Source organism: Mobula birostris, chromosome 6 (assembly GCF_030028105.1).
Source record: "Mobula birostris isolate sMobBir1 chromosome 6, sMobBir1.hap1, whole genome shotgun sequence".
NCBI lineage: Eukaryota > Metazoa > Chordata > Chondrichthyes > Myliobatiformes > Myliobatidae > Mobula > Mobula birostris.
The window spans coordinates 1,167,762-1,182,411 of NC_092375.1; the positions used below are offsets into that span (position 1 = coordinate 1,167,762).

A 14,650-nucleotide genomic window follows, 5' to 3' on the forward strand; every position below is an offset into this window, starting at 1 on the left:
TACTACCCCATCTTGAATGCCAAATGACAGAACCTTCTTGACCAATCTCCCATGCAGGAACTTGTCAAATGACTTGCTGAAATTCATGTACACAACATTCACTGCCTTGCCTTCATCAAATTTCCTGGTAACATCCTTGAAGAATTCTAGAAGATTGGTTAGAAACAACCTGCCACACACAAGCCATGCTGAAATATCCTTAATCATTCCATCTACCCAAATACCTACAAATCCAGTCTCTTAAAATACCTTCCAGCAAATTTCCCACAACTGATATCAGATTCACTGGCATATAATTTCCTGGTTTATTTTTACAACTTTTCTTAAAGAGTGGAACAATATTAGCTATCCTCCAATCCCCTGGAGCCTTGCCTTTCAATAAGGATGATTGAGATATCTATGCTGGAGCCCCTGCAACTTTTGCACTTGCTTCCCATGGGGTCTCAGAGAACACCTTGTCAGGCCCTGGGGATTTATCCACCCAATTTTGCTTAGGATAGCAAACAGCTCCTCCTCTGTAATCTGTACAGGGTCCATGATCTCGCTGCTGCTTCGCCTCACTTCTGAGTTCGTCTCCAGAACAAACACATATGCAAAAAATCCATTGAAGATCTCCCCATCTCTTTTGGCTCCATAAAGAGGCAGTGCTAAAGAAGGGTGGGTTGGCAAGTTTGGAGACGACACAAAGGTTGGTGGTGTTGTAGATAGTGTAGAGGATTGTCAAAGATTGCAGAGAGACATTGACAGGATGCAGAAGTGGGTTGAGAAGTGGCAGATGGAGTTCAACCCAGAGAAGTTTGAGGTGGTACACTTTGGAAGGACAAACTCCAAGCCAGAGTACAAAGTAAATGGCAGGATACTTGGTAGTGTGGAGGAGCAGAGGGATCTGGGGGTACATGTCCACGGATCCCTGAAAGTTGCTTCACAGGTAGATTCGGTAGTTAAGAAAGCTTATGGGGTGTTAGCTTTCATAAGTCGAGGGATAGAGTTTAAGAGTCGCGATGTAATGATGCAGCTCTATAAAACTCTGGTTAGGCCACACTTGGAGTACTGTGTCCAGTTCTAGTCGCCTCACTATAGGAAGGATGTGGAAGTATTGGAAAGGGTACAGAGGAGATTTACCAGGATGCTGCCTGGTTTAGAGTGTATGCATTATGATCAGAGATTAAGGGAGCTAGGGCTTTACTCTTTGGAGAGAAGATGAGAGGAGACATGATAGAGGTATACGAGATATTAAGAGGAATAGATAGAGTGGACAGCCAGCGTCTCTTCCCCAGGGCACCACTGCTCAATACAAGAGGACATGGTTTTAAGGTAAGGGGTGGGAAGTTCAAGGGGGATATTAGAGGAAGGTTTTTTAATCAGAGAGTGGTTGGTGCATGGAATACACTGCCTGAGTCAGTGGTGGAAGCAGATACACTAGTGAATTTTAAGAGACTACTAGACAGGTATATGGAGGAATTTAAGGTGGGAGCTTATATGGGAGGCAGGGTTTGAGGGTCGGCACAACATCGTGGGCCAAAGGGCCTGTAATGTGCTGTACCATTCTATGTTCTATTAAACAAACTTGTGGCCTAAAGATAGACAAGTCCCCTGCTCCTGATGGAATGCATCCCAGGGTACTGAAAGAAATGGCAGAGGTCATCGTTGAGGCTTTGGATGATTTACCAAAATTCTCTGGATCCCGGGCAGGTCCCGGCAGACAGTGAATGTCACACACTGCTCAAAAATGGATGTTGACAAAAGGTAGGTAACTACAGGCCAGTTAGTTTAACATCTGTAGTTGGGAAAATGCTTTAAACTATCACCAAAGAAGAAATAGTGAGGCATCTCAAAGCTGCTGCGCAGGTTGACTCTGTGGTTAAGGCATACGGTGCATTGGCCTTTATCAACCATGGGACTGAGTTTAAGAGCCAAGAGGTAATGTTGCAGCTATATAGGACCCTGGTCAGACCCCACTTGGAGTACTGTGCTCAATTCTGATCACCTTGCTACAGGAAGCACGTGGAAACCATAGAAAGGGTGCAGAGGAGATTTACAAGGATGTTGCCTGGATTGGGGAGCATGCCTTATGAGAATAGGTTGAGTGAACTTGGCCTTTTCTCCTTGGAGCGACGGAGGATGAGAGGTGACCTGATAGAGGTGTACAAGATAATGACAGGCATTGATCGTGTGGATAGTCAGAGGCTTTTTCCCAGGGCTGAAATGGCTAGTACAAGAGGGCATAGTTTTAAGGTGCTTGGAAGTAGGTTCAGAGGAGATGTCAGGGGCAAGTTTTTTTACACAGAGAGTGCTGAATGCGTGGAATGGGCTGCCAGCGGCAGTGGTGGAGGCGGAAAGGCGGGAAGAGAAGATGGCAGTGCACCGCGCGTGCGCAGCCCTCCGGTGAAAAATGATATCGTATCTGTTAAATAGGGGCCATGGACAATTCTGATTTGATGAAGATGGATGTGAAAGCACAGAGGAACATCTGGAAAAATTTCTGAAACGCTCGTTCGCTGCTGTCGTTACTGCGCAGTCGGGAATCTTTCGGAGATAAGGCCTCAAAATGCCTGGCCTTGCCTGCTGTTGGTGACCAAGATTGAGGTCAAATCGTTCGGACAGAGATGGTGCTCAGCACTCGGTGTCGGAGAGCTGTTCAGAGCTCGAAGTTTTTGGATGACTCAAGAGTTGGACCGTGGTCGGGTATGGCAGGAAGAGTTTTTCTTCCTTCTCTCCGCCTGCGTGAGATGTGGAACATTTGAGAGACTTTGAACTTTTACTGTGCTCATGGGCTTCTTCATCAAGTTATGGTATTGTTGCACTGTTGTAACTATATGTTATAATTATGTGGTTTTGTTAGTTTTTTTCAGTCTTGGTCTGTCCTTTTTTTTGTAATATAATTTTTATTGAATTTTCAAAAGGAATACATGAAAAAATAGAATCTACCCTCCCCCCCCCCCATATATAGTCCTACCTAAAAAGAAAGAAAGAAAAAAGAAAGAAAGGAAGAAAAGAACTGCCTGGGTATTGGAAGATTTCCACATGCTCCATGGGATTCAAAATAAATTTGGTATAATGATTCGTTACTTTCCCCAAGTGACCAAAGTCTTTATCGGAGCACTTAAATATGCCATCCTATCTTTCGTAAATAAGGGCGCCAAATATTCAAAAATGTTACATATTTGTCTCTTAAATTATAAGTAATTTTTTCGAGTGGAATAGAACTAGCCATTTCATTATTCCAACAATCCATACTTAAATACGAATCAGATTTCCAAGTAACTGCTATAGTCTTCTTAGCTACTGCCAATGCAATTTTTATAAATTCTTTCTGATATTTATTCAATTTAAGTTTCGGTTTTATCCCTTCAATATCACCTAATAGAAATAATACAGGGTTATGTGGAAGTTGAGTTCCAGTAATTTGTTCCAATAAGATTCTTAAATTTATCCAAAAGGGATGAATTTTAAAACAAGACCAAGTAGAATGTAAAAAAAGTACCAATTTCTTGATTACACCGAAAACATTTATCAGATAGATTTGAATTTAATCTATTTATTTTTTGCGGTGTAATATATAATTGATGTAAAAAATTATATTGTACTAATCTAAGTCAAACACTTATTGTATTTGTCATACTGTCAAGACAAAGTCTTGACCAATTTGTTTCATCAATATTAATATTCAGATCTGTTTCCCATTTTTGCTTTGACTTATGGGTTCCTTGTTTAATTGTCTGTTCTTGAATCAAATTATACATACAAGAAATAAATTTTTTAATTTTCCCTTTTTGTATTAAAATTTCAATTTCATTAGGTTTTGGCAAAAACATTGTTTGACCCAGCTTACCTTTTAAGTAAGCCCTTAATTGAAAGTAACAAAAGAAAGTATTATTAGATATTTTATATTTATCCTTTAATTGTTCAAATGACATCAATATACCTCGTTCAAAACAATCTCCTATAAATTTAATCCCTTTTTGGTACCAATTATATAAAAGTTGATTGTCCATTGTAAAAGGAATAAGTCTGTTTTGGAACAAAGGCCTCCTTGCTAATAGAGATTTCTGTGTTTCATTATCAACATTTATCTTATTCCATAGATCAATCAAATGTGTTAATATAGGAGATTCTTTCTTTTCCCATATCAATTTAGATTCCCATTTATATATAAAATCTTCAGGTCTATTTTCTCCTATCTTGTCTAGTTCTATTTTAATCCATGCTGGTTTTCGATCATCGAAGAAAGATGCAATAAATCTAAGTTGATTTGCTTTATAATAGTTTTTAAAGTTTGGAAGTTGTAACCCTCCTAACCCAAATTTACATGTCAATTTTTCCAATGATATTCTTGACATTTTACCCTTCCAGAGAAATTTTCTCACACATTTATTTAACTCTTGAAAAAATTCCTGTGGCAATTGTATTGGTAATGTTTGAAACAAATACTGTAATCTAGGAAATATATTCATTTTTACAACATTGACTCTACCTACTAATGTTTGGTAATATCATCCATTTGTCAAGATCTTCTTGAATTTTTTTCAATAGTGGTAAATAATTAAATTTATATAAATTCTTTACATCATTATCAAGTCTTATACCTAAATACTTTATACCATTTACCGGCCATCTAAATTGGGTTACTAATCGACATTGACTATAGTCTCCTTTAGTAAGAGGTAAAATTTCACTTTTATCCCAATTTATTTTGTAACCTGATACCTTCCCATATTCATCCAATCTAGAAGATAATTTATGTAACGAATGTTGTGGGTTTGTTAAATAGATCAAAACATCATCGGCAAAAAGATTAATTTTATATTCCTCCTGATTAACCCTAAAACCCATAATATCTGGATCAATTCTAATTAGTTCTGCTAATGGCTCTATCGCCAATACAAATAAAGCAGGTGATAGTGGACAACCTTGTCTAGTTGACCTTTTTAACTGGAATGGTGTTGAAATTTGAGAGTTTGCCACTACTTTAGCTTTAGGGTTAGAATTTAAAGTTTTAATCCAATTTATAAAAGATGTTCCTAACCCATATTTTTCTAGTACTTTAAATAAAAAATCCCATTCTAATCTATCAAATGCTTTTTCTGTATCCAAAGCTACTACTATACTCTTCTCATCCCTTTTTTGTGCCAAATGAATTATACTAAGTAGCCGGGTTACATTATCTGCCAATTGTCTATTTTTAATAAATCCTGTTTGATCCATATGCATTAATTTTGGTAAATATTTAGATAATCTATTCGATAAAATTTTTGCTATTATTTTATAATCCGTATTCAATAAAGAAATAGGCCTGTATGATGCTGGTTTCATAGGATCTCTGTCTTTTTTTGGCAATACTATTACAATTGCTGTTGAAAAAGATTCTGGAAGTTTATGTATTTTTTCTACTTGACGTATTAGTTCCATAAAAAGAGGAAATAATAAATCTTTAAATTTTTTATAAAATTCAGGTGGAAAACCATCTTCTCCTGGAGATTTATTACTTTGGGGTGATCCTAAAGCTTCTTCAACTTCTTTTAATGTAAAAGGCATATCTAATCCCTTCTGTTCTTCCAAATTCAATTTTGGAAGAGAAACGTGATAAAAACCTTTAACTCGTTAACATCATTTTGGGATTCTGATTGATATAATTCAGAATAGAAATTTTTAAAGGTTTCATTTATTTCAAGAGGTTTATAAGATATTTTATTTGCCCTTGTTCTAATTGCATTTATTGTTTTGGAAGCTTGTTCTGTTTTCAACTGCCAGGCAAGAATTTTATGTGCTCTCTCACCTAACTCATAATACCTTTGTTTAGTTCTTATAATTGCTTTTTCCATTCTATATGTCTGAAGCGTATTATATTGTAACTTCTTATTGACAAGTTGTCTTCGTTTTTCTTCTGACATATATCTTTGAGATTCTTTTTCTAATTTTGTAATCTCTTTTTCCAATTGATCTAGTTCTGCCATATATTCTTTCTTAATTTTAGACGTATAACTTATTATCTGGCCCCTAAGATATGCTTTCATCGCATCCCATAATATAAATTTATCATCCACTGAATGAAAATTTGTATCCAAAAAAAATTGAATGTTTTTTCATAAAATCACAAAAATCTTGACGTTTTAATAATGTTGAATTAAATCTCCATCTATAAGCCACTTCTTCCTTATCAGCCATTATTATTGTCATTAATAAAGGGGAATGATCTGATAATATTCTTGCTTTATATTCCATATTTTTCACTGTGTTGAATATGCATTGATAATAGAAACAAATCTATCCTTGAAAAAGTTTTATGTCTATGGGAGAAGAACGAATAGTCTCTTTCTTTAGGATTGACTCTTCTCCATATATCAATCAGATTTAAATCCTTCATCAATGATAAAGTTAAATTTACTACCTTCGATTTTATAACAGCCTTGGTTGATCTATCTAAGACAGGGTCTAAGCAAAAATTAAAATCTCCTCCAATTAATATTTTTTCATGCGCATCCGCCAAATTCAGAAAAGTTTCTTGTATGAATTTTGCATCATTTTCATTTGGTGCATAAATATTCATAAAAGTCCATAGTTCAGAAAAAAGTTGACAATGTATAATCACATATCTCCCCGCAGAATCAGCTATTACATTTTGTATTCTAATTGATAACGTTTTATTGATCAAAATTGCTACTCCCCTCGCTTTTGAATTAAATGAAGCCGCAACAACACTACCCACCCAATCTCTCTTTAGTTTCTGATGTTCTGTTTCTGTTAGGTGCGTTTCCTGTAAAAAAAAAGCTAAATCTATCTTCATTTTTTTAATATGTGTTAGGATTCTTTTTCTTTTCACTGGTCCATTAAGCCCGTTAACATTAAAACTCAAAAAATTCAATAAATTAGTCATTATTCTTAACAAAGTTACTCCAATCTAAAACATTATTTATCTTCTCAACTCTCATAGTTCCTTGGGGAATCTCTTTAAACTTCACCATTTTGCTATGTGTCTCCCTCCCAACCTTCCCGGCAGAAAGAAAAAAGAAGATAGAAAAAAAACAAAAAAAGAAAAAACAAAATACCCCCCCCCCACACTAATGTTGTGAATGAAAGGATACACAACACTACCCCCCTCCATTTTACGGGTCGTAGCAAAAGCCACGCTTGCACACATGACTAGCGTAGCAATCGATCAGTGCTTCTTCCAGCTCCCCCACAACAAAAAAAACATTATATATATATATATATATATATATATATATATATAGACAAAATTAGTATTACTATTCCCAACTAATATTCCTCCAGTTTTAACCTTTCTTACCCACCTCGTATAATTAATAATATATTTATACATTCATCCAGCTTCAAAAATCCAACAAGTCCATTCTTTAACCCAATCTTCATCTTCAATCTATCTCGCTCTCCTGGGTTTGTTCTTGTATCTGGTGAATATTCAGAGAATCTCGCACAAACTGCTCTGCTTTCTGGAAGTCATCAAGAAATCTTTTTTCTCCACCAGGCAAAAAAATCTTCAAGGTTGCAGGATAACGCAGTGTAAATTGATAACCATGATCTCATAGGGTTTTTTTCACTGGGTTAAATTTCTTCCTTCTCTTCAAAAGTTCGTATCTTATATCAGGGTAGAAAAAAACTTTGTTCCCTTTAATTATCAATGGCCCTTTTCTATCTTTGGCAGCTCGAGCAGCTGCCTGTAGAATCCTTCCTTTGTCTTGAAATCTTAAGAATTTTATTAAAATCGATCGTGGATATTGGTCATCTTTTGGTTTTGGTCTTAAAGCTCTATGTGTCCGCTCAATTTCAATTGGTTGAACCTCCTCTTCCATTTGCAAAACATCCGGGATCCATCTTTGAAAAAATTCTATTGGTTTATCTCCCTCCGTACCTTCTTTAAGACCAATAATTTTAATATTATTACGTCTACTAAAATTTTCCAACATGTCCACTTTCTCCAAGAGTCGGTTTCTTTCCGAATTCCAGACAAGCAGATCATTTTCTGTTTTTTCCACTCTATCATTCATATGCCCCATTGCTCTTTCCATCTTCTGAAGCTTCTTATCCATTTTGTCCTGTCTTGCCATAACTTTATCATAGCACATCTTCGTATCTCTAAGCTCTTCTCTTACTTTTCTTAATTCAGCCGTTAATTGCAATATAGCCTCTCTCATGTCTCTATCATCTCCTTTACTTCCAGTCGCTTCCAATTCTTCCTCCTCTTCTTCATCTGTGTTCTCTGCAGAATCCAATTCTGACTCTGAGTCATTTTCAACTGCAGTGGCTGTCGGTTTTTGTAGTTTGCGTTGTGTCGATTTGCGCATGCGCATTTCCGGTGTCTTCTTCGAAGAAGCCGTTACCACCGCCATTGCTCCCTGTTCTACCGAAGGAGATCCAACCTGAGTCCGAGGCTCCATCGTTGCAGTAGGCCCTTTTTTCTTCCCGTCTCGCGGCTGCTTCGCAACAGCAGACTTCTTTTGTTGCGGTTTAGGAAGCATATCGTAAAGTAGTCTTACAAAGCTTATAAATAGTTTTCAGAAAATATTTACTAACTTTGTTTTGTTTAAACGGTACTTTACTGATTTGTTGCGGAACAGCTGGATTTACACGTCTCAATCCCACGTCATCACGTGACGCCCCCTTCAGTCTTGGTCTGTCCTGTGTTTTGTGATATCACACCGGAGGAATATTGTATCATTTCTTAATGCATGCATTACTAAATGACAATAAAAGAGGACTGTGTGTCTTCATAATCTAAAATGATAGGGTTTTTTAAGAGACTCCTGGATAAGTACATGCAGCTTAGAAAAATAGAGGAATCTGGGTAAGCCGAGGTAGTTCCGGGGTAAGGACATGTTTGGCACAGCTTTGTGGGCCGAAGGGCCTGTATTGTGCTGTAGGTTTTCTATGTTTCTAAATGGATCCATCAGGCAGACACAGCATCGATTCAGTAAAGTCAGGTCCTGTCTGACAAACTTACTGGAGTTCTTTGAGGATATAATGAGCACAGTGGATAGAGGGGAACAGCTGGACCTTGTTTACTTGGATTTCCAGAAGGCACTCGATAAGGTACCACACAAAAGGCTTATCCATAAGATAAGGATGCATAGAGTTGGGGGTGATGTATCAGCATGGATAGAGGATTGGTTAACTAATACAAAGCAGAGAGTTGGGATACATGGGTGTTACTCTGGGTGACAATCAGCAGTGAGTGGTGTGCCACAGGGGTTGGTGCTGGGCCTGCAACTGTTCACGATATACATTAACGATCTGAAAGAGGGGACTGAGTGTAGTGCTCTGCACTAATTTGAGTGGAAAAGCAAATTGCTAGAGGAATTGAATTTAAGAACAGGGAGGTTATGCTGCAACTATACGGGGTACTGGTGAGGCCACACCTGGAGTTCTGCGTGCAGTTCTAGTCTCCTTACTTGAGGAAGGATATACTGGCTTTGGAGGCGGTGCAGAGGAAGTTCACCAGGTTGATTCCAGAGATGAGGGGTTAGACTATGAGGAGAGATTTAGTTGCCTAAGGCAGTACTCACTGGAATTCAGAAGCATCCTGACCAATCAAGAAATTATCAACCTCTACCTTAAATATAAAGACCTGGCCTCCACAGCTGCCTGTGGCAAAGAATTCCACATATTCAGCACCCTCTGGCTAAAGAAATTCCTCATTTCCATTCTAAAATGCACCCCTCTATTCTGAGGCTGTGTCCTCTGGTCTTAAGACTCTCTGAAGGAAACATCCTTTCCACATCCACTCTACCAAGGCCTTTCACCATTCGATAGGTTTCAATTAGGTCACCCCTCATTCTTCTGAATTCTAGTGAATACAGGCCCAGAGCCATCAAACGCTCTTCACACAGCATTTCCGTTAACCTCCTTAGGACCTTTTCCAGATTCAGCACATCCTTTCTTAGATAAGGGGCCCAAAACTGCTCACAATACTCCAAGTGAGGCCTCACCAGTGATTTATACAGCTTTAACGTTACAGCTTTGCTTTTATATTCTAGTACTTTTCAAATGAATGCTAACATTGCATTTGCCTTCCTCACCAGAGACAGAAAGGTAGAAATCTACAGCATGTTACAGGCCCTTCGGCCCACAGATGTGAGTCTGTCTGCTCGGGGGCTGGGGTTGGATTGATCTTCATCTGGCATCTCACCCACAGCCGTTCCAAATGGGTGGCCCTGATGGAGTCCTTGAAGCACACAAGCCTCCACAAGACATCAGCGTGTTGATCCAGGTCATGAAGGAATAAGAACCTTATGTTTCTTGCAACAGTCTGCAATCTCTGTGCAAACTAAATCACGCAGACTGTTGGGTGGTTTGCAATATATCCTCATTCACGTGGTCATACCTTCCTTATTACTTAGTTCCACCCTTAATGCCTCACTGGAAAAGTTTCCCAGTCTGTCCTGACTGAACACTACCCTGAGATTTTCCCAGAGTAGTAACACACTCCTCCTTTAACCCCTCCTGTTCTGTCACGTTCAGAACAGCAGAACCCCAGAATGTTGAGCCACAATTCCCACTCAAATGTCACGCTCCCCTTCCTGACTCTTTCACGTCTTCCTACTGACCTCCACTCACCCAGCAGAACATGTGGCTCACACACACAGACACACTCACTCATCGAAGGGGCAAAGTTCAGGGTGCACACACACACTCACTCATCCAGGGGGCAAAGTTCAAGGTGCACACACACCACACTCACTCATCCAGGGGGCAAAGTTCAGGGTGCACACACACACGTGGGAGCTGCCTGTGCAAGGCCAGGGTACACACTAGCAGTCAGTGAAATGCACTTGGGTTTTACCTTCTCTGAGCTCATCTTCTCAGGCAGCACGATGATACAGCGATAGCCTTTCACTGCAGCTGCCAGAGCCAGACCGATTCCTGAAAACAACAGAGTTACACACAGTCAAAGTTCACAAAGATGGCACCACATACGGCGGCTGTGTTGCGAGTTCCGTTCCAAATCTACAGTATACAACTAATTTCTACAATTAACTTAGCATTTTCTGTTCAAGTAGCTGATAGTCACGTCAGATACAATAGACTGACCCTTCTGAACATCAGAAAGATGGCATTTACCCACTATGTGCTGCCTTTCCTATACTGGGAACTCCTGCTTGCGCGATGCATGGGAGACTCATCTCTTACACCGCCACTACCTCGGAAAAAGTGCTGGAGGCAAGGGAAAAGGGACAATGTCCTGGTGAGGCTGAGACAGCGTGCAAATCGATCGCCACTCCCTAACATACTCCTGACTGGATGTTGACTGGAATGTTTTCCATGATGAGGATGTCTCCAAGTTCACTGATGGAGTCATGTGCTTCATCCGGAAGTGCATTGACGATATTGTCCCCCTGAAGTCAGTCAGGGTCTTCCCGAACCAGAAACCCTGGATCAATAGTTCCGTGTGAGCAGCACTTACCGCGTGACACAGAGCATACGGTGTCGGCAATCAGCAGGAGCAGAAGAAAAGCAGCTACGACCTGCACAAAGCTATCAAGGCTGCGAGACAACAATACAGGGAGAAGATTGAGCCAAGATTCACAACGAATAGCACACATGACTTGTGGTGAGGGCTGCATACCATCACAGACTTCAAAGCCAAACATTGTGGTGCCGCCAACATTGCGGCCTCTCTCCCAGATGAGCTCAATCGCTTTCACGCTCGGTTCGATGTCGCCAACTCTGAGTCTTCGAGGAAAGCCACCGCTACAACCTGCAACCTGGTCATCACTGAGGCTGAGGTATGCACACGTTTCCAACGAGTGGACAGTCATAAGGCTGCGGGACCAGATGGCATCCCAGTGCGAGTACTCAGGATGTGTGCAGCACAACTGGCAAGTGTGTTTACAGACATTTTTAATCTCTCCCTCTCCCAGTGTAGGGTGCCCTCCTGTTCCAAAACATCCACTATTGTCCCTGTACCAAACAAGACCAAGGTATAATGCCTGAACGACTGGCGTCCTGTCGCACTCACCTCAATAATAAGCAAATGCTTTGAGAGGCCGGTCAAGATTACATCTGCAGCATGCTACCACCCAAACTGGACCCCCTACAATTCACCTACAACACAACCAATCAACGGACGACGCAATAGACACTGCCCTACAAATCGTCCTTACACATCTGGAGAAGGTGGGTGCTTATGTGAGAATGCTGTTCTTGAACTACAATTCAGCATTGAACACCATAAATCCAGCCAGGCTCGACAGGAAGCTCAGAGATCTCGACTCTGTCCCTCTCTTGTGCAGCTGGATCCTGGACTTACTGTCAGATCGCCAGCAGGTGGTAAGAGTGGGCTCCCTCACCTCCACCCCTCTGACTCTCAAAACAGGAGCCCTTCGGGGCTGTGTACTAAAACCCCTCCTTTACTCTCTGTATACCCATGACCGTGTCACCACCCACAGCTCTAATCTGCTAATTCAATTTGTCAACGACACTACATTGATTGGCCTAATCTCAAACAATAACAAGGTGGCCTGCAGGGAAGAAGTCATCTCCCTGACACGGTGGTGTCAAGAAAACAATCTCTCCCTCAATGTCACAAAAACAAAGGAGCTGGTTGTAGGGTAGAGGAGGAATGGAGACAGGCTAACCCCTATTGACATCAATGGATCTGGGGTTGAGACGGTTCCTCAGCATCCACATCACTGAGGACTTCATGTGGTCTGTACACACCAGCTGTGTTGTGAAAAAGGCACAACAGCGCCTCTTTCACCTCAGACAGTTGAGGGAGTTTTCTATTGGCCCCCAAGTCCTAAGAACTTTCTAAAGGGCATAATTGAGAGCATCATGACTGGCTGCATCACTGCCTCCCTTAATTGCAGGACTCTGCAGAGAGTGGTGCGGACAGCCCAGCGCATCCAGAAACATAGAACATAGAAAACCTACAGCACAATACAGGCCCACAATGCTGTGCTGAACATGTACTTACTTTAGAAATTAACTAGGATTACCCATAGACCTCTTTTTCTAAGCTCCACATATCCATCCAGGAGTCTCTTGAAAGACCCTATCGTATCCGCCTCCACCACTGCTGCCGACAGCCCATTCCACGCACTCACCACTCTCAGAGAGTAAAAAACTTACCCTGACATCTCCTCTGTACCGACTCCCAAGCACCTTAAACCTGTGTCCTCTCATGCTAGCCATTTCAGCCATAGGAAAAAGCCTCTGACTATCCACATGATGAATGCCTCAAAGTTGTGAACTTCTTGTGATTCAAGACACTTACAAAGACAAGTGTGAAAAAAGGGCCCGAAGGATCATTGGGGACCTGAGTCACCCTAATCACAAACTGTTCCAGCTGCTCCCATCCGGGAAATGGTACCGCAGCATAAAAACCAGGATCAACAGGCTCCGGGACAGCTTCTTCCACCAGGCCATCAGACTGATTAACTCACACTGATTTGAGTGTATTTCTATATCATATTGACTGTTCTATTTATTATAAATTACTATGATTGCACATTTAGACAGAGACTTAACGTAAAGATTTTTACTTCTGTATGTGAAGGATGTAAGAAATAGTCAATTCAGTTCAAAACCTGACACTTCCTGCTCCCCTCAAGACAGTTGACTGCGATCACCACCAGCTACTGTACCTAAGTGACATTACACAGAAAAAAGCTACTTGGTCCATCCAGCCTGTGTTGGGATTTATGCTGCACTCAAACATCATCTGAATTAATCTGTACAGCCCCTGTTCCTCCCCCTCCCCTGCTGGTCCATGCTCCTCACCAACTTCCCCATTCTCACCTCCCTTGAGATAATTAACCTTGCTCCAAGCTCCCTGCTGTATTCTGGGTGATGATCTGAAATGGATGGCTTCTCGTTATTCTCTACCGCACACTGGAAACATTCTCTCCACCCTATTAAACCTTGGCACCCTCAACAGGTCACTCGGCAGACACCTCAAGAAGCCCAAGACAAGGTCAGTTGTTCCTTTCTCAATGTGTATACAGTTTCATCATGGTAAATCATTTTCACACCCTCTCCAGCGCTGTTCTCTCCAGCTGTAGCATACTTCCAGAACTCCATCCCATGAAGGTTCAGAGGGTGAACCTACCACATTCCCTTTTACCTGTATTTCCCGAGGTGGGTTCGATGATGGTGTCGCCTGGTTTGAGAATCCCCATTCTCTCTGCATCCTCCACCATTCTCACGGCAATTCGGTCCTTCACACTGCCACCCGCATTAAAGAATTCGCACTTGACCACTGACAAAAAAAAAAGCAAGCAGCCATTCAGGGAAGTCTGTGTGCAGGGATAGACAGATGGACATGTAGTCAGCCCCACCCCTCCCACTGTAAGCTTGTTCTCTGACAGTCCACATCACCGCAATGGGGAGTCACTCATCATAGGTCGCCGGCTCTCCCATTGCCTTGAACTCTGCAGCAGAACCGTGGCCAACCCCACTACATTGAAGATAGTGCAGAGAGCAAAGCCCTGGAGAGTAGTGGACTCAGCCCAATACAACACAGGCACATCCCTCCCCAACATCGGCAATGCTAACAGAAGGTGCCCCTCCAGAAGGTAACAGCTGGACAATGCCACCTTCTCACAGTCACCATCACGTGGGAGGCTACTTCCAGTTGCTTAGCATTGAACATGAAGTAGTAAATTCGATTAGTCGTTGGATTCACAGGAAAATC

The 14,650-nt window shown here is 41.0% G+C and overlaps 1 protein-coding gene across 2 annotated transcripts in view; it reads right to left on the reverse strand.

Annotated features, from left to right (window-relative positions):
- Positions 1 to 14,650, reverse strand: part of cbsa (cystathionine beta-synthase a) — an 82,967-nt gene that overhangs the window by 52,474 nt on the left and 15,843 nt on the right. For both annotated transcript variants that reach the window (XM_072259801.1, XM_072259802.1), the window contains exons 4-5: positions 14,081 to 14,215; positions 10,799 to 10,878 (exon numbers count right to left, since the gene is read on the reverse strand). In XM_072259801.1, the coding sequence (XP_072115902.1) occupies positions 10,799 to 10,878; positions 14,081 to 14,215 (215 nt within the window). The remainder of the gene's footprint in view (positions 1 to 10,798; positions 10,879 to 14,080; positions 14,216 to 14,650) is intronic.